The 19,251-nt window shown below is 51.6% G+C and overlaps 1 protein-coding gene across 3 annotated transcripts in view; it reads left to right on the top strand.

The window, feature by feature from the left end:
- Positions 1–18,197, top strand: part of LOC120392386 (C-type lectin domain family 2 member D11-like) — a 35,216-nt gene extending 17,019 nt beyond the window's left edge. Inside the window, exons 1-8 of one of the 3 annotated variants that reach the window (XM_039517102.1) lie at positions 2,741–3,038; positions 5,024–5,445; positions 6,627–6,649; positions 9,821–9,927; positions 10,291–10,395; positions 11,852–12,039; positions 15,462–15,565; positions 17,694–18,197. In XM_039517102.1, coding sequence (XP_039373036.1) covers positions 5,029–5,445; positions 6,627–6,649; positions 9,821–9,927; positions 10,291–10,395; positions 11,852–12,039; positions 15,462–15,565; positions 17,694–17,835 — 1,086 coding nt within the window. In that variant the 5' untranslated portion in view covers positions 2,741–3,038; positions 5,024–5,028 and the 3' untranslated portion in view covers positions 17,836–18,197. Of the gene's footprint in view, positions 1–2,740; positions 3,091–5,023; positions 5,446–6,626; positions 6,650–9,820; positions 9,928–10,290; positions 10,396–11,851; positions 12,040–15,461; positions 15,566–17,693 lie in introns of those variants that run through there. The other 2 variants (XM_039517101.1, XM_039517103.1) reach the window with 2 other exon arrangements.
- Positions 18,198–19,251: the final 1,054 nt, after the last annotated feature.

The following is a 19,251-nucleotide window of genomic DNA, read 5'->3' as shown; positions in this document are numbered from 1 at the left end:
TCCAGTGCTTCACCACCCTACTAGTGAAATAGTGTTTCCTAATGTCCAACCTAAACCTCCCCCACTGCAACTTGAGACCATTGCTCCTTGTTCTGCAATCTGCCACCCCTGAGAATGGCCGAGCTCCATCCTCTTTGGAACCCCCTTCAGGTAGTTGAAAGCAGCTATCAAATCCCCCCTCACTCGTCTCATCTGCAGACTAAATAAGCCCAGTTCCCTCAGCCTCTCCTCATAAGTCACATGCCCCAGCCCCCTAATCATTTTTGTTGCCCTCCGCTGGACTCTCTCCAATTTGTCCACATCCCTTCTGTAGTGGGGGGACCAAAACTGGGTGCAGTGCTCCAGGTGTGGCCTCACCAGTGCCAAAGAGAGGGGAATAATCACTTCCCTCAATCTGCTGGCAATGCCCCTACTAATGCAGCCCAATATTGCATTAGCCTTCTTGACAACAAGGGCGCACTGCTGACTCATATCCAGCTTCTCGTCCACTGTAATCTCCAGGTTCTTTTCCTCATTAAATTGCACAGGTGTACTCACACTGGCCAGAAAACTGCCATGCTGCTGGAGTTAGGCCATGGCTACACTACCAATTTGTGTCGACAAAAGTGATGTTGACACCCAAAAGTTGATATCGGAATTTCATATTCACATTTGCTCCCTCTCTGGGCAGATCACGTATACAGAGCGGGGACCATCATCCACCGTGTAAGCAATGAACTGTGGGTTCCGCTCAACACCTTCTGTCGCTAGGTGCTGTGGGACGGCAGAGCGTATTGCAGTGCATCTTGGGGCTGAGCTAGATGTCCCGTGATGCATTGCTTTGTCCCGGCACTCCGTGGGCTTCTGGCTTTCTTTCACAGCATTTTTGCAATGGCCCTTCTTTGCTGTGCACCTCGGCATCTTTGGGAGAAGGGATGGATCCTGCACTGCTCTGCTACGCTCTGTTAACTGTCATGAAGACATCGCGGAAGGCAGTGCAGTTAATCGTGAAGTTCCTACCTGAAGAAGACTCGCAGGCGCCTGACATTCTGCATGATAGAGAGAGGAGCAATTTTAGATTTTGCTTTTGGCAGTCACAGAGCAGCTGCAGAGGGTAGACCGTCGCTTTTTGGCTCAGGAAACAAGCTCTGAATGGTGGGATCGCATCGCCATGCAGGTGTGGGATGACAAGCAGAGGCTACAGAAATCTTGGATGCAGAAAGCCACCTTCTTGGAATTGTGCACGGAGCTGGCCCCAGACCTGCGGCACAAGGACACCAGAATGAGAGCTGCCCTCTCGGTAAGCGATCGCTGTGTGGAAGCTAGTGACTCCAGACTGCTACCAGTCGGTCACGTATACATTTGGAGTGGGGAAGTCGACCGCTGGGGCTGTGTTAACGCAAGTGTGCCAGGCAATAAATTGCATCCTGCTACGGAGGATTGTGACTCTGGGAAATGTGCGTGAAATAGTGGATGGCTTTGCAGAAATGGGTTTCCCTAACTGTGGAGGGCGATACTTGGCACACACATTCCCATTTTGGCACCAGACAACTTTGCGACGGAGTACATCAGTAGGAAGAGGTACTTCTCCTCGGTGTTGCAGATGCTTATGGATCACCGTGGGCATTTCACTGACATCAACGCAGGGTGGTCCGGGAAGGTGCATGACGCACACATCTTCAGGAACACCGGCCTATACCCGAAGCTGCAAGCGGGGACTTTCTTTCCAGACCACAAGATTACCGTGAGAGATGTTGAAATGCTTATCTGGTGGAGATGCTCGGCCGGCGTGCGTGAAGTGTTCCTGAAGGCCACAGCTGGCGGAGCATACACAACGCACAGAAGCGGGATTGTTAAATTCACATGTAATATTGAAACATGTCAGCTAAATACACCTTTTGCAACATTGCAATCACTTTCCCACTGACTTTAGTCAGGCACAGACACACAGCGAGAGACAGTCCCTGCCCCAGCTGAGATCAGGGCCCCGTTGTGCCGGGCGCTGCACAGACACACAGGGAGAGACAGTCCCTGCCCCAGCTGAGATCAGGGCCCCGTTGTGCCGGGCGCTGCACAGACACACAGCGAGAGACAGGCCCTGCCCCAGCTGAGATCAGGGCCCTGTTGTGCCGGGCGCTGCACAGACACACAGGGAGAGACGGTCCCGGCCCCAGCTGAGATCAGGGCCCCGTTGTGCCGGGCGCTGCACAGACACACAGGGAGAGACAGTCCCTGCCCCAGCTGAGATCAGGGCCCCGTTGTGCCGGGCGCTGCACAGACACACAGGGAGAGACAGGCCCTGCCCCAGCTGAGATCAGGGCCCCGTTGTGCCGGGCGCTGCACAGACACACAGGGAGAGACGGTCCCGGCCCCAGCTGAGATCAGGGCCCCGTTGTGCCGGGCGCTGCACAGACACACAGGGAGAGACAGTCCCTGCCCCAGCTGAGATCAGGGCCCCGTTGTGCCGGGCGCTGCACAGACACACAGCGAGAGACAGGCCCTGCCCCAGCTGAGATCAGGGCCCCATTGTGCCGGGTGCTGCACAGACCCACAGGGAGAGACAGTCCCTGCCCCAGCTGAGATCAGTGCTCCGTTGTGCTGAGTCCTGCACAGACACACAGGAAGAGACAGTCCCTGTGTCGAAGGACTTACGATCTAAATAGGCCCAGGGTGAGGGGAAGGAGTTTGACACACAAGCGGAGCAAAAGAACAGTGTCATGGCATGTTAATTGCGTAATATTTTTGGGAGAGTGGAGTTTACTAAGGAGGGCATCGAGAGGGGCCAGGAGGACAGGGCAGAAGAGATATGAGGAGCAGGTGTGGAGTGAGGCTGAGGTGAAGCAACCCTGGGACAGGGCCCAGGATGGGGTTACAGCAAACAGCCAATCAACCAGGGCTGAGGAAAAGAAATCAACCAACCAAGCCCCGTTAGCTATTTCAGTCTCCCCTTGTGAGCCCCCGATCGGTTTCACTGCCCCTCTCTGAACTCCTTGAAGTTTGGCAGTAACTACCCGCTGTTCAGCTGGGGACTTCGCAGAGGGGCTGAGCACACGGTCCAGGTGAGGTCTCCCCTGAGTCAGAGATTTGTGACGACCGAAGAGCATATTCCAGGTATGGTAGCTCTCAACCAGGCTGATCTTCACCCAGAAAGCAGGCTGCAGCCAAAGACCCCTGAAGGCGTCTCATTTTCCATCTCCAGCCTTTATAACATTCATTTGATACATTCCCATGCAGTCTAATGGCCTTTAAAAAAAGCTTCTGTTGTTTTTCAGATCAAACTAACTGGGAACTGTATTTAATTTATGTGGAGGGTGGAAGGATGTTTATGAGTCCGCAGAATTACGGTTACATTGATTTGATTATTTTAAAGTAAGTCCTTCTGATCATGTTAAGATGTTTTGTATCACTTGATTAGTCTCATGGAAATCAGTGAGATTACTCACATGAGTAAAGTGACTGATGTGTCCACAGGATCAGGACCCTCGAGATAAAAAACGTTTCTCCACTTTTACTCTCTAGTGGGATCTCTCTGCATTTGCAGCACTCTGTGTACAAGCAGCAAAGAATCCTGTGGCAGCTTATAGACTAACAGACGTTTTTGCAGCATGAGCTTTCGTGGGTGAATACCCACTTCTTCGGATGCAAGCGAAGAAGTGGATATTCACCCACAAAAGCTCATGCTGCAAAAATGTCTGTTAGTCTATAAGGTGCCACAGGATTCTTTGCTGCTTTTACAGAACCAGACTAACACGGCTACCCCTCTGATACTTGACACTCTGTGTACAGTCTTTCTCACAATTTCTCCTACACACTTTGTTGGTTTCCCGTGTTTATGCAGGTTTTTCACACAGCAACTGGGCAGAAAAAGATAATCCTTTAAGATAGTAAAGAGTGACTGTAAAACTATTCATAGAAGGACATCTGAGAAGCAGACGCAGGAGCAGAAACTGCTTTTAACCTGTTTTGAAACAGACTAGATTTCAAGCTGGCAGCAGGATTGAGCCCCACATAATCAAACACCCCCGTAATACCATACAGACAGAGAGCTGCTAAGGACGAGCATTCGAGATGTGCATCGTTCAGATTGCCTGATGCTCACCCTAATCACCCCCTGTTTTCAGTTGTTTATAACTTTACCTGTTTGTTCCTAAAATCTCTGCCCCAGGGATTCGGGGTTTGGTTGGTTGGGGGGTTTTAAGTTTCAGCCAAACCGGTGCAGCCATGTCGAACAGCAGAGAATGCCAATGTTAACTATATCTCCCCTCACTTGCTGGTTTGAAGAGCTCTGTCATCTCCCTGGTTTGGAACAGGAACTTGGAGATCTGACAGTGGGTAGCTCTGAGATCAGGCCTTTCGCGTGCTCTGTGAAAATCCACTCACACACAGCCACATTATAAACCAGAGGGAGGGAGAGTCACCGTTTGCATGTTGTTGGCATTGTCAGAACGGTAGAGATAGAGAACCATCAATGGCATGGTACCTAGGGGAATATCTGTCTGCCTACCAGTGGCGTAGCCAGGTTCTAAGAGCAGGGGGAGCAAACATTAAAAAGGCGCCCCCCCCTTGGGTCCTCCTCCGGCCGCTCCATGCCCCCCCCACCCCGGCTCCTCCGGCCGTGCTGTGGGCTGCCATGCTGCGCTCCCCCTCGCTCCTCCAGCTGCCCCCCCATGGCTCCTCTGGCCGTGCCGTGCCGCCCCCGTGGCCCCTCCTCCCCATGGCTCCTCCGGCTGTGCTGCCCCACCCTTGCCTGCAGGAGCCCAGCGCCAGCCCGGCAGGCCAAGCTTCAGAGCGGAGCGTGGGCCCCGCCCGCTGGCACCATGGTAACCCCTAACTAAGGCACCACTTTTGGAAAATGTGCTGAGGGAAAGCGGCTGCTTCCCCTGCATACCCCCTAGCTACGCTACTGCTGCCTACCCTCAATTTACTCCACCTTATCCCCTTTCCGTCGCCTCCTTTCCAAAGGCACAGTATAGGCAACTGACGCACACAAAAAATAACCCCAAGAGACAAGCGTAAGCTTCACATTCCAACCTCTCTCTCACAGGAGCCATGAAAGACACCAACTCTGTTAAGCATCTCCGGGGGCTCGTTACTTGTTCTCTCTGCCTGGAGCGCTGTCGAGATCCAGTGATCAGACACTGTGGGCACAACTTGTGCCAGGCCTGCATCAACCGGCCCCAGAGAGAAGTGACAGAGCAAATCACCTGCCCGTGGTGCAAAGAAGATTTTCAGGAGGGAAAATCCGGCTCTGACAACCAACCCTGGAAGGTGGCAGAAATAGAGAAGCAGTTCCTGTTAGAGGAGCTGAGTTTGTGGCCAGAAGGGGTGTGTGCGAACCACAGAGAAGAGCTAAAACTCTACTGCGTAGAGGATCAAACCTTCATTTGCCTTGTCTGCAGGGATGCCCAGAATCATAAATCACACACACTGATTCCCAGAGAGGAGGCTGATAGCAGCATAAACCAGGTAGGATATTGCGCTAATTGAGTAATTATTACGTGTGTTACAGCAGCTCCTGGGGACCCCAGCTGAGATCAGGGTCCCGTTGTGCCGGGCGCTGCACAGACACACGGCGAGAGACAGTCCCTGCCCCAGCTGAGATCAGGGTCCCGTTGTGCCGGGCGCTGCACAGACACACAGCGAGAGACAGTCCCTGCCCCAGCTGAGATCAGGGCCCCGTTGTGCCGGGTGCTGCACAGACACACAGGGAGAGACAGGCCCTGCCCCAGCTGAGATCAGGGCCCCGTTGTGCCGGGCGCTGCACAGACACACAGGGAGAGACAGTCCCTGCCCCAGCTGAGATCAGGGCCCCGTTGTGCCGGGCGCTGCACAGACACACAGGGAGAGACAGGCCCTGCCCCCACTGAGATCAGGGCCCCGTTGTGCCGGGCGCTGCACAGACACACAGGGAGAGACAGGCCCTGCCCCAGCTGAGATCAGGGCCCCGTCGTGCCGGGTGCTGCACAGACACACAGCGAGAGACAATCCTTGCCTTGAACAACCTGTAGTATAAATAGACACGGCAGACAACAGAAAGATCATTATCCTCCGAGCACATTGACATTTTTTCAACAAAACGTTTTTTTAAAATGCCGGGGGGGAAAGGGCCATTTTTCTTAATGAAATTTTGGGGAGTTTTTTCAAATGTACAATGAAATTGGGATTAAAAAGTTTACCTCCCCCACCTCACCCCAGTTTTACTGCTGCCCTTAGGAGTTTTACCTGAGTAAGTGTAATACATTTGTTAAGTGTGCACCATGGCACTCTCTAGTGGCTGGTCGACATAGTGGATAACAGCCTACTACCGCTGCCAACTAATGGGTTACCCCTATATGATTATCACAAGTTGTACAGGTGACACCTGAGTAAAGAGCTCAGAATTTGAGGCTAACAGAACTAATTTTTTAATAACAATAGCAAACACAAGTGAACTATAAATCAGGCTACCCGAGCCCTCTCTTTCGCCCTGCACTCAATGCCACGTCCCAGTGTTGGAATCCCAAAAACCAAAGACGTCCAACATTTGGGGCGATACGCAATGGAGCTCACCCATTCGCCGGCCCCTTTCTGGTGTCAGCAACGTCTTGCCCCTACAGGGGATCTGCTGTATGGAACATGGGTTAAGTTTCCTTTGCTTTCTCTTCCAGCACATCAGGCGTCCCTTGGCCGGGTGAGTGGCTCCTGCTATCAGCTGCCCCTTGAGCTTTGTTCTGCTGGGGAGTGGTCTGGGAAGCAGGTTGGGTGCCTAAGAAAATCTCAACGCCACGGTCAGCTGACTCGGGCTCCCGGGACTCAGGCTACAGGGACAATAACAGCAATGTAAACTTTCCGGCTTGGGCTGGAGCCCAGGCTCTGAACCCTGCTGAGGGTTGGTTTGTTTTTTGCAGTGTAGACGTACCCCAGTGTCCCTCTAACCCCCTGAGCACAGTTTTTGCTCTTTTCCAAACCCTCCACACTTTGGCTGCCTCGTCACGCTGAAAGGTGTTAAGTGGCTACCGTCAAGTGAGCCTGTCATCCAAAGACAATCCCACATGTGGTGAAAGCCGGTGGGTGGCCAAACACTTTCGGACTCAATGGAAGGAGCAACTAAGCCCCTCTTATGCAGAAGTGAGAGCTACAAACCATGGAGGGACTGCCCAAGGCTCGTGGCAGGGCAGAGCTAAGCCGCGTGGGCCGAGGGGTGTCCCTGGTTGCAAATGCAAGGATGAGGATATCAGTAGCAGGTTGTGTGTTAGAGGCAAAAAGCCAGAGGAAACCATTGTGAGTGTGAAAGGAAGCAGAGAGACAGGGCTTTCTGGGCACAGAACTCCCTGGAAGGGCAGACGTGAGGAATCGAGCAAGGAACTTGCCGGCTGTTGTTTGTTTTTCCCGTGTTCAAAGGAACAGGACTTTGTGGTTAACCATATCTTCCTGGGACTGAACACAGAATCCCAGAAATGTTGAAATATTTTTTTCGAGTCAATTTAACATAAATCTGCATCTTCCTATGCATCTCCCCTCATGGGAGTTGTAGTTTGGGCAGGGCCGGCTCCAGGCACCAGCTTAACAAGCAAGTGCTTGGGGAGGCAACTCAGGAGCAGGGCAGCACTTTCAGGTATTTGGCAGCAATTCGGCGGAGGGTCCCTCACTCCCGCTCGGAGCGAGGGACCTCCTGCTGAATTGCCGCAGATTGCGATCGCGGCTTTTTTTTTTTTTTTTTTTTGGCTGCTTGGGATGGCAAAACTCCTGGAGCCGGCCCTGAGTTTGGGTGCCTCATCCCCTCATTTTTCCCTATGGGCTAGGCTCCCTGGCTGGACTACATCTCCCATGATGCATCCATGGTAATGTGACTCCTCTGATGCACCACACAACAGGAAGACCCTAATGCATCCTGGGACATGTAGTCCAGCCAGAGAGCCCATCCCAGAGAGGTGAATGGGAGCATGAAACATCCGAACTTCAACTCCCCTGAGGCACCGCGACAGCTCAGGCAGACATAGATTAACGTTGAACCGACCCGAAACAAAATGTCCCATTTTGGTTTTCCCGAAACAAAATTGAGACAAAAAATTGGCAACTTTGAAATGTTCCTGCAGGAAATTTTGATTTTTCCGGAAACTGCATTTTGCATCAGAAATTCAATTTGATGGGAAGTTCCTGACCAGCTGTTGTAGAGATGGATTAGCCAGTGCTGGATCTGGCATTTAGTACAGAGAGGGAGGCTGGTCCAATGATTAATTCACTAGCTAAGCACTTGGCAGCCTTAGGTTCAATGCCCTGCTCATCACAGACATCCTGGGTGACCTGAGACTCTCCATGCCTCAGTTTCCCCCTCTGATAAAGGCCCTCTGTGGTGGGTCAGTGCGATAGCCAGCTTGCCTAGTGGTCAAGCCAAGGCCCTCCTACTCCACTGGATCCTAACCCAAGACGCTAAAGGGGTATTGCAATGTCCAGGTAACACGCTGGTCCGCTCTCCTCTGGGTGGGTTCCTATCAGGTTGTGGTTCCTTTGTGTGGTCACAGTATCTGCTCAGTCTGCTGGGGGGACACCGATGTCCCATTCCTGTGTATTCCAAAGCCAGACAGGACTATTGGGATCATCTAGTCTGACCTCCTGGATAACACAGGCCAGAGAACGTCACTGAATTAATTCCTAGAGCAGATCTGTTAGAAAAACGTCCCATCCTGATGTAAAACGTGTCAGTGACGGAGAATCCACCGTGACCTTTGGTAAGTTGTACCAATGGTTAATTACCCTCACTGGGAAAAACATAGATCTTATTTCCAGTCTGAATTTGAATTTGAATCTGAATTTCCAGTTTCAACTTCTAGTCAGTGGGTCACGTGGTAACTTTCTCTGCTAGATTGAAGGGCCCTTAAAGTATTTGTTCCCCATCTAGGTACTTATAGCCTGGGATCAAGTCACCCTGAACCTTCTCTTTGTAACACTAAATAAATCGGGCTCCTTGAGACTATCACTACAAGGCAGATTTTCTAATTCTTTAATCCAGTGGTGCCCAAACTTTTCCTCTTGTGCCCCTCCCCTTACCAGTAATGGACTGTGTCCGCCTCTCCCCACCCCCAAGCCGGGAGCTCTGTGCCCAAAAAGCCCTGTCTCTCTGCTTCCCCTGGCTTTCAGCCTCCAAGACACACATCCTGCAACCAGCCTCCTAGCCCCTGCGTCTGCAAACCCTCGGCTCGCACAGCTTAGCTCCGCTGATGTGAGGGATTTTGACTCTCGAATCCGGGTCCGCAGTCAGTCCTCAGACTGCAGCCACCACTTGGCAGCTCGCTGGTACCAGCAGGAAATGTGGGCTGGCAGACCCTACTTCACCAGACGCCCTGCCCACAAAGCTCCTGATTGGAGGAGATGTCCGGCCTCTCTGATTGGCTCTGACTCACTATTTAAGCCAGATGGAGGCACAGGAAGTTGTCTGAGTGGCTACGTGAATCTGTAGCTGGCTGCTATGTTGGACCCTGCCTTGTTCCAGATCCCTGTTTCTGTGCCCCACTCCTGGCTACTGACTCTGGCTCTGACCCCGACTCCTGCTCTGACCCCCAGATCATATATGTCCCAGTACACAACAGTCATGTGCCTTGGGCGGTCCCTGCATTGTTTCTAGCTCTCCCTCTTGCATAAAGAGACTTAATTGCTCCCTCTGAGCTTAAAAGAGGGGGCTTGGCCACCCATTGGTTCTAATGAGGCCTGTGATTGACTTTGGATGAAAGAATCATTTTATAGCACCCAATAGCAAATAACTCAATAATTCACCACTTGCTCTTCTCCCATTCTCCATCCCTTCCCCATGCTGCGCAGCGAGAGAACATTCAGGTGTCTTCAATGTAACATTGTGTTTTTGTAGCCGGGAGAAGTTTCCAAAATCAAAGCCAATTTCTACCGTTAGCGGAGACATAAATAGGGTGGAGCTGGCGAAGCAGGCTGAGAACGGTGACCCAGTCGGACTCAAAGGTAAAGGAAGATAATCGTATGGGGTGGGTTCATCTTAAATATGCAGAAACTGGAATGGAGGAAGGGAGGAAGGGAGCGCCGCCCGTTTGAAACCCCGCTTCCAGGAATAATCATACTTAGCACTTTTCATTGGGGGTCTCAAAAGAGACTGGTATTGTTGTCCCATTTGGCATATGGGGAAACTGAGGTAGAGAGGGTGAAATGAACACAGGTCTGCTGCATTCCAGGCCAGTGTGCGATCCACTGCCTTGCTGCCTCCCCCCAGAAACCTCCAGCGTCTGTCTACACAATGTACGAAGCCTGGGCTCTGAGTAGCTCTGTCCCCAAGGAATTTTAAATGGCTTTCCCTCCTCCCCATTGCAGACGATCCATCTTTCTCCAAGATCCAGACATTCATGGCGTGGATGGTCCTACTCATTTTCCTGATTGCGATCGGAGGATTGAGCGCCACCATATTTGTTTTCACACGTGAGTGGAAAGGGCCCAGGCTGGCTCCATCTCCGCGACTCGGTGACACATTCTGTCCTCCCAGTTCCCTTTCCCATGCAAGGCCAGATCCTGCCCCCCTTTGAGCTACTCCAGGAGCGTAAACAGGATGGAAACTGACATCTCCCCAGCTAGGAATACCCCTTCTGTAGGGGAGATCCTACTAGCGTAGACAACCCTGGCACAGGGAATGTCATGACATATGAAGTCACAATCTATGTTAAACAGGAGGGGATTATTAAAAGAAAACTGATGCAAGCTATAGTCCCAAACAAGGAAGCTTCTACACAGCTCGCTTCCCAACTTTGCCTCTCTTGTTGACCAGGGACTAGGAGGACCAGATAGCAAGTGTGAAAAATCAGGACAAGGGATGGGGGGTAATAGGCACCTATATAAGACACAGCCCCGAATATCAGGACTCTCCCTATAAAATCAGGACATCTGGTCGCTCTACCAGAGACCTGGATCCTGTCTGCAGATCACAGAACCATCTAGAGGCTGAATGAGACATTGCATGTCAAAATCTCATTACAGGGAACGTGTGGAGGCCAGGCTGGAACTCCAGCTGGACTTCATCTCCCATAAGTCTAAGGATCGCCATGATACACTCCCTTCACTAAGAGGGGAGACCATGGTGCATCATGGGAGATGGCAGCTGACCAAGTAGCCTCACCTTTAGAAGAGAATGGAGACATCAGACACCAAGACTACAGCTCCCATGATGCACTGCATTGACATTTCCAAGCCAAAATAGTTTGGTTTTCAGACGAAACACTTGCAATGTTTTTTCTGTAAACTCAAAATTTTCCACATTTTTTATTCTCATCCAAATTTTTAGCAGGGGGAAAAAAAACATTTTCCCACCAGCTCTACGTAGCTGCATTGATTGCAATTGTCCCACTCTGCTCGGCACTGGTGAGGCCTCAGCTGATGCACGGTGTCCAGTTCTGGGGGCTGCGCTGTCGGAAAGATCTGGACAGAGTGGAGAGAGTCCAGAGGGCAGCAAGAAAAACGATGAGAGGTCTAGAACCCCTGACCTTTGGGGAAAGGTTAAAAAAACTGGGTGTGTTCAGTCTTGAGAAAAGAAGACTGAGGTGGGAGTGATAACCGTCTTCACCTATGTTAAGGGCTGTTATAAAGAGCACGTTGGTCCATTGTTCGCCATGTGCCCTCAGGGTAGTGAAGCTCTGGAACAGGCTCACGAAGGAGGTTGTGGATCCCCATCTTGGAGGTGTTTAAGACCCAGTTGGGTTCACTTGGCCCTGCCCCAGGAGACTTGATGACGTCTCATTGTCCCTTCCAGCCCAACACGTCCACGACTACAGCTGTGTCGACCCTGGAGCGGATGTGAAAAGTGCTGACGGTTCCCGTCGCAGCAGTACAACACCCCCCGTGACAGTGGAGGCACTAACTTCTTGTTATCCTTGTGCCTTACCAGGAGCTGCCATCAAACCTGACACGGCTGCTCTGACGGCGTCTGCTGCCCCCTGCTGTGCAGAAGGCTGGATCGCCTCCCAAGGAAAGTGCTACTATTTTTCTGAAGCGGAAGGGAACTGGAAATCCGGCCAGAATCACTGCGCTTCACACGGTGCCTCTCTGGCTGCAAACAGTAGCTTAGAGGCTCTGGTAAGACAGAGCCGTCGAGTCCTTGTAACGGCAATAGACCAGGTTCCCCACAGCAGGAGGTGTTGGCATTAGACTGGGAAAACATAAGGCCATCCAAACTCCGCCCACAAAACAAGCCCCGCCCACTCATGACACCAAGTGTCCCTGGTGGGGCAGTGGTGACCAACCCTGTTCAAAAAATCACATCACCCCTGCCCCCCTCAAAAAAACAATCATGGGCTTAAAAATCACGGCATTTTGGAAGCCTCGCTAAACTTGGGGATTCTTTTGTGCACTCAGGTCACGTTCTTCTGCAAACACAGAGCTGGGAACGTTTTAAATGTTTAAATGGAAGGCTGAGATTCTTATGTATTCCCATGACTCAGGAACTGTGGCTTCAGGACTAAACACCGAGTCTACCGATAAAATCATAAGAGATGGCAACCCGTTAGGGTTAAATATCGATGTGTTGTCATTAGGGTTCAGATTTAACACCCAGTGGCGATGGGCAGGACATGTGCCATCCCGCTGAGTGGCCCAGGCTCTCTGCAGACTCAGGCAGCACCGCTGCATAAGTGACATGGGGCAGTTCTTTCTCTCAGCAATTGCTTCAGGCTCTCTGCAAACTCAGGCAGATGTGGCTGTGTCACACTCAGTTCTTGTTTTGAACCATAAGGGGTGGAGCGTCTTCATTCTCTTAATTCATTAGCTCTATTATAGTAGGCCTAGATGTCACAGTCAGGGATCAGGGCCGCATTGATATATGGAATCACCGTCTATCTTAAACAGGAGGGTGTTATTAAAAGAAAACAGATGCAAACTATAGCCCCAAACAAGCAGGCTTCTCTACACAGCTCACTCTCCAACTTTGCCTCTCTTGTTGACCAGGGACCCACATCCTCTTTGTGAATATGCAGATCACAGAGGCTGAATGAGACACTTGTACAGACATGTAACAAATCCATTCCCCAAAGAGTTTGTAATCTGTGGTTTGAGAACACAAAATAGCAGGCCCCATGTGCAGGCTCAGTGACCCACAGCCAGGCACTGGACTGCAATCTACAGCCAGCACCCACAATACAGCTTAGGTAGCTCAGCCCAGAGGGGAGCTGGGGGAGCTGCAGCTAGTGCAGGTTGGTTTCATCCCATGGCCCCCAAGTTAGGGCAAGAACCTGATGTTTAAGAGACCTGGGTTCAATTCCTAGCTCATCCACAGACCTTTCTGGTCACCCAGAGAGTAGTTAGGTGTCAGGTGACCAGATGGCCCATTTTTAAAGAGACAGTCCCGTACTGAAGCCCTCCTGCAGGTCTCCCTTTTTCTTAAATCAGGCAAATTCTCCCATATTTTCTGTCACCCCACCGCCCCCCCCCCCCCCGTACTGGTGGGTCCTGCTGCTGGCTGGATCGTTGCTCAGCTGCTGCCCGCCCACCAGTGGTGAGTGGGGGGGTCCAGGGGCTGACGATGGGGGTGCCAGGTGGGTGGCAGGGCGAAGATGCAGCGCGCAGGGCCAGACGCTCCCCCTGTTGCTCCATCAGAGCAGCCGAGGCCGCGTGCCGGCTCTCAGCCAGCAGGGCCCCGCCCTGCCTCCCATTTCCGGCTCCGCCAGCTGGATGTTAGTTTGAACGTTTGTCCTGCACAGTTCTGAGTGACAGCCGCCGAACTCACGTCAATACCAGCCATTTTACCAGGTGTCCTGTATTCAGCACAGGGAAATATGGTCCCCCAAACAGGAGAACCTGGAGACAGGGCTCCGGCTAGTCATTTACCTTCATGGGGACGTCAGCGCTTTTCTAGGGCAGCTGCTGCTAACGCGCTGGCTGGGGGGAAGGATCCGGCCTCTGGTCACACATCTGCTGCGGGGCTTTAACCCGCAATGGGAGGGGGAAATGCAGCCCCCCAGGTGGAGCATCAGCCGAGCTCCAGGCTGCTCCCCTGTGGCCAAAGCTTAGAACTGACAGGCGGAGTTTAAAGCTGGAGTGAATCTGAACAAGCTGCACATAAAGCCTCTGGTGCTGCATGTAATCCTGGGTGTGTCGGTGGGGCCTGGCTGGACGCAACCCCCAGTGCCCCACCCGCCTCGCTGTCTGCTCCCTCCAGCTTTACCCTCTGTCAATGCTACCCTTTGGCCACACGGGGGCAGCACGAACAGTCTCATCTAGAGGCTGTTTGCACCTGACCCTTCAGATGGCAGAGAGAACCCAGCCGGCAGATCTCTGGGTGCAGCCAAATCCTTCCCCAAAGCGACAGTTTCAGCAGCAAATCCCCTTAGTGTAGCCACTTTGCCAGTTTCAGACCCACGCAGTCCTTGCTGAAGTCCAGGGATGAGACGCACCCCTTAGCACGCTCCCAATTCTCCTGTGTGTCAAAGAAAATAACTTCATTCTAAACTTATTTTCTTACCAATAATAATTATGGAGTTGAAAAACATGGAACTAGAAGGGACCTTGAAAGGTCATTGAGTTGAGTCCAGTTTCCTGCCTTCACAGCAGGACCAAGTATCATCCCTGACAGATTTTTCCCCCAGATCCCTAAGTGGCCCCCTCAAGGATTAAACTCACAGCCCTGGGTTTAGCAGGCCAATGCTCAAACCACTGAGCTATCCTGCTCCCCCCTCTTTCATTTTTGTTTTGCACTGAAAAGAGCAAGTGATTTGCTTTTGCCTTTACAAGGGGGCTTCTTTGCATGCTCCATACAGTAGCTCTAAAGTGGTTGTAATAAATATTAAAAGTTCTGGTATTTTTAACGAATATTATGAGGATACAACAAAATGTCACACAAATGTCGTCTTAAGTGAAACACGCACTTTGTCTCTTTTCGAGCTGCGCAAGCATGAAGGCAGCCAGTGGTGGGGTTGTGTCCTGTTATCTGGCCTCGGTCTGAAGGCTGTTCAATAAGGGGCCGCTGGTATTTTTCCACCTTTCTATTCTGGAGCCACCTGACTCACATTTCCCCTTACAGGCCGCTATCAACACAGCCAGGCAGGGAGGGCGGAGAGCGCCAGGCAGGGAGGGTTGGTCACCGCACCCCACCCCACCCTGTGTGAGAGAGGGGTACGGGAGAGTGTGTGTCACCCCTCCCTGTGTGAACCTTACTGATAAGAAGGCAAATAAAAAGACTCCAGCTCCACAGTATTTCTTTCTAACAGGGGCTCAGTCAGCCTGATGTTAATTTGAACGTTTGCCCTGCACAGTTCGGATTGGTTGCCCTTGAACTCACCTGAATACCAGTAATTTTACCAGGTGTCCTGTATTCAGCACAGGGAAATATGGTCCCCCGATTTAGTCCCCCACTCCCGTTGAGTGACCTGGTGGCCTCCATTAGCACCGTCTAGCATAACAGCATGTTACACCCCATGGCCTCATAGGGGCCAGAAACAGACAGTGAAGGAATGGGTGGGGGAGAGGGACACGTATGACGTGTGATTTCCCTTTGCCTCATTCAGAATACCGCAGTGCACCATAAAGGCCCCTCCAATCACTGGGTTGGACTGCGGAGGGAACCGGGCCAGCCCTGGAGATGGGTGGATGGCGCCGCATTCAACCACCCGTGAGTCCCTTTCTTTCCGACTGCACATGGGGGCGGCAGGATTGAGGGGATCCACACCAGGCTATAGGGTAACTATGGCCAGAGCCCCACCCACCACTTGGGAGCCTTAGGGAAGCCCCATTCCCAGAGAGGCAGCAGCCGCCTTTCCCCACCTCCGGAAGTGGCAGCAGAGGCCTGTCTACTCCCAGAGAGGTATTGGTGGAAGCGGTGGGATCTGTATAGGTCGCGCTATAAATCATGGCTGGGAGTTTACAGCAGCAGCCAGGGTCAGCTTGGGCCAAGGCTGATGTCATTAGAGAAGCATTACGCAAGAGCTATGCCTGTATCTGTGTGTGTATTGGAGCTGGCCGGGATTTTCCCAATGCAGCGTTTTTCCATCACGCAACGCCAACGCCTCAAATGGGAAACCCTTAGCAGAGCCCTGTGGGTGTCAACAAAATTTCATTTGGAAAGAAAAATGAAAGAGAAAATGTTTTGACCTGTTCGGAATGGAACGGTTGGATTTCCCATTTCAAAATGTTGCCTCCGTTCCATTTTTTAATTGTATGTAAAACAATTTTTTTAAAAGTCAAAATCAGAACGAAATGTTTCAATTGTCCCGAAATAATGACAACAAAAACTCTGCATTGTTTTTCAGGACATTTCCTTTTGTTTTCTTCCATTTTGGAAGAGAAAACATTTAAAACTCAGCTATTTTCCCACAAATTGAAGAATCTACTTCCCACCCCACTGCAGTGGGTATGGAGGTGGCTCATGCAGTTAAGAATATGTAACATTTTTCACACTCCCTCAAGTTTACTCCGAGTCGCTCTATGCTTCCCTCTACTGATTGGAGCATATCGGAATTATGGATCTTCTACAGCCTGTAAGCTAACAGAGGTTGGTCTTTTAGCTCAGGCAGTAGAGGTGCCTGCACTTAGACCCAGAAATCTCAGATTCGATCCCTGCTTCTGTCAACCACACAGAGGTGTGGTCTTATATTCGCAATTTTGTAGGACCAATAAAGTTATCGTTGTCATGCACCACAACCAGCTTCCAGATGGCACAGCTCTTAACATGGTGCCAGGAGTGGGAGGGCTTTGATTCTTTGGGGTCACTAGCCAGAAACCCTTCCGCAAGGGCGGTGGGCAGCATTTGTGCACTCAGAGCCTATATTGGGTGTATCAGCCTGCACGGAACTTGGAGGGAGGAGCACAGGTTGCAGGGGAAAGAGTCTGGAGGAAGCACCAGGCAGTCGGTCTGTGTGCACATGGCTGGAATGTTAGCTGCAGTCACAGCACCTCTGTCAATTGTTCTCTTAGCAAAGAGCCAGTTTAGTTTAAGAACATGGACAGTGTCACTAGCCCAGCGCAAACCCCCAGCATAGGAGACCGGCACCAGCGTAATACAGGGCTTGTCCTAGTATTGAATGTCTTCGCTGCAGAGTTAACTTGGGTCGCAGCACATGGATTAGCCTAGCAGCACTACCTGAATTATTGGTGTCAAGTATCAGAGGGGTAGCCGTGTTAGTCTGGATCTGTAAAAGCAACAAAGAATCCTGTGGCACCTTATAGACTAACAGACGTTCTGCAGCATGAGCTTTCGTGGGTGAATACCCACTTCTTCAGATGCAAGTCATTGGGTTGATTATTGGGTTAGCCAGGGCAGCGCTCCCCTCCCCGGTGTGTGTCACTCTGACTTCTGAGGACGTATCCATGGGTCTTTGTGCTTCAATAAGCCAAGACACTCGATTCTTTCCCAATGAATTGTGGGAGAACGTGTCTGCCCTTTCTGGGCACATGGCAGGAGAATTGTGGGAAGGCATTGGAGAATGATCAGCACTCGAGGGGTATCGCTTGTGTCCACACTGCAAAGTGGACGGGTTACCAGCTCAGGGGAGAGCAGCCAGACCTGCCAGCCCAGGTTGAAATCACCACGAAACTCAGCCCAGAGGACTGTGGGGGCGTGGAGGGGGGTCAGGGATATATGGTTGGGTGTAGCTACATCGGCGCAAAGCCCCCCCCCTCCACTGTTAAAACGTGTCCCTTATATTATACCTCACTTGTCTGGCTTTGACTTCCAGCCAGTTGCCTTTTTCCGCTAGCTTCACCGGGGCCTTTGGGATTAATCCTCTTCCTCTCCGCTGCAGCTTTGGGGTCAGAGGAGCCGGACTCTGCGCTTACCTGGCTGACGGCGTTGTGAACAGCGCAGGCTGCGACACCGAGAGGCAGTGGGCCTGCAGCAAGCCGGACGGAGAGACCGGGGGGAAGCAGAGGACCCCAAAGTGCTAAGGGCAGCCAAACTGCAGGCTTAGGCTACAGCGTGACTGTAATAGTAGCCCCGTGGTGGGAGCCAGGCTGGACCTCTCTGGACGACGCCAGAGCAAATCTGGGCAGTTTGCCTCTAACTAACATTATTCTCTAAATGTCACCATCACAGACTGGGAGGACAGACAGATCCATAGTCATCTAGAAGCCCAGTGCTAACATCCCACAAGTCTGAAGGGTCTGATTTTTAAAACAAGTGATCTATTTAACCAAGCCACAGAAATCATAAGAACACAAGAACGGCCATCCTGGGTCAGACCAAAGGTCCATCTAGCCCAGTCTCCTGTCTTCCGACAGTGGCCAATGCCAGGTGCCCCAGAGGGAATGAACAGAACAGGGAATCATCGAGTGATCCATCCCCTGCCGCCAATTCCCAGATTCTGGCAGACAGAGGTGAGGGACACCATCCCTGCCCATCCTGGCTAATAGCCGTTGATGGATCTATCCTCCATGAACTTATCTAGTTCCTTTTTGAACCCTGTTATAGTCTTGGCCTTCACAACATCCTCTGGCAGAGAGTTCCACAGGTTAACGGTGCGTTGTGTGAAGAAATACTGCCTTTTCTTTGTTTGAAACCTGCTGCCTATTAATTTCATCTGTTGACCCTTAGTTCTTGTGTGATGAGAAGGAGTAAACAACCCTTCCTTATTTACTTTCTCCACACCAGGCATGATTTTATAGACCTCTATCATATCCCCCCTCAGTCGTCTCTTTTCCAAGCTGAAAAGTCCCAGGCTTATTAATCTCTCTTCATACCTTTTTGCCTCTCACTGCTTCTTTTACTTTGTTGTTTAGCCACAGTGGCACTTTTTTGATTCTCTTACTGTGTTTTTTAATTTGGGACATACCTTTAAGTTGAGCTTCTATTACGGTGTCTTTTAAAAGTTTCCCTGCGTTTGCAGGGATTTCACTTTTGGTGCTGAACCTTTCAATTTCTGTTCAACTAACTTCCTCCTTTTTGTGTCGTTCGCCTTTCTGAAATTAAATGCCAGTGTTGGGCCACTGTGGAGTTTTCCCCGCCACTCTTACCAAGCCCTCCAGCTATACCAGGGGTCTCCAACCTTTTTACGCCCAAGATCACTTTTTGAATTTAAGAGCAACTCAGGATCTACCCCGCCCCTTCCCCGAGTCCCGCCCCTTCCCAAAGCCCCCCACCTCCATCTCCCCACCCCATTGCTCGCTCTCCCCCACCCTCACTCACTTTCACCGGGATGGGGTAGGGGGTGTGGGCTCTGGGCTGGGGCCGAGGGGTTTGCAGTGTGGAAGGAGGCTCTGGGCTGAGCCTGGGGCAGGGGATTGGGGTTCAGGAGGGGGTGGGGGTGCAAACTCTGGGAGGGAGTTTGGGTGCAGGAGGGGGCTCCGAGCTGGGGCACAGTGTTG

Source organism: Mauremys reevesii, unplaced genomic scaffold (genome assembly GCF_016161935.1).
Source record: "Mauremys reevesii isolate NIE-2019 unplaced genomic scaffold, ASM1616193v1 Contig1, whole genome shotgun sequence".
NCBI classification, from domain to species: Eukaryota; Metazoa; Chordata; order Testudines; family Geoemydidae; genus Mauremys; species Mauremys reevesii.
This window is presented reverse-complemented; position numbering and strand designations above follow the sequence as displayed.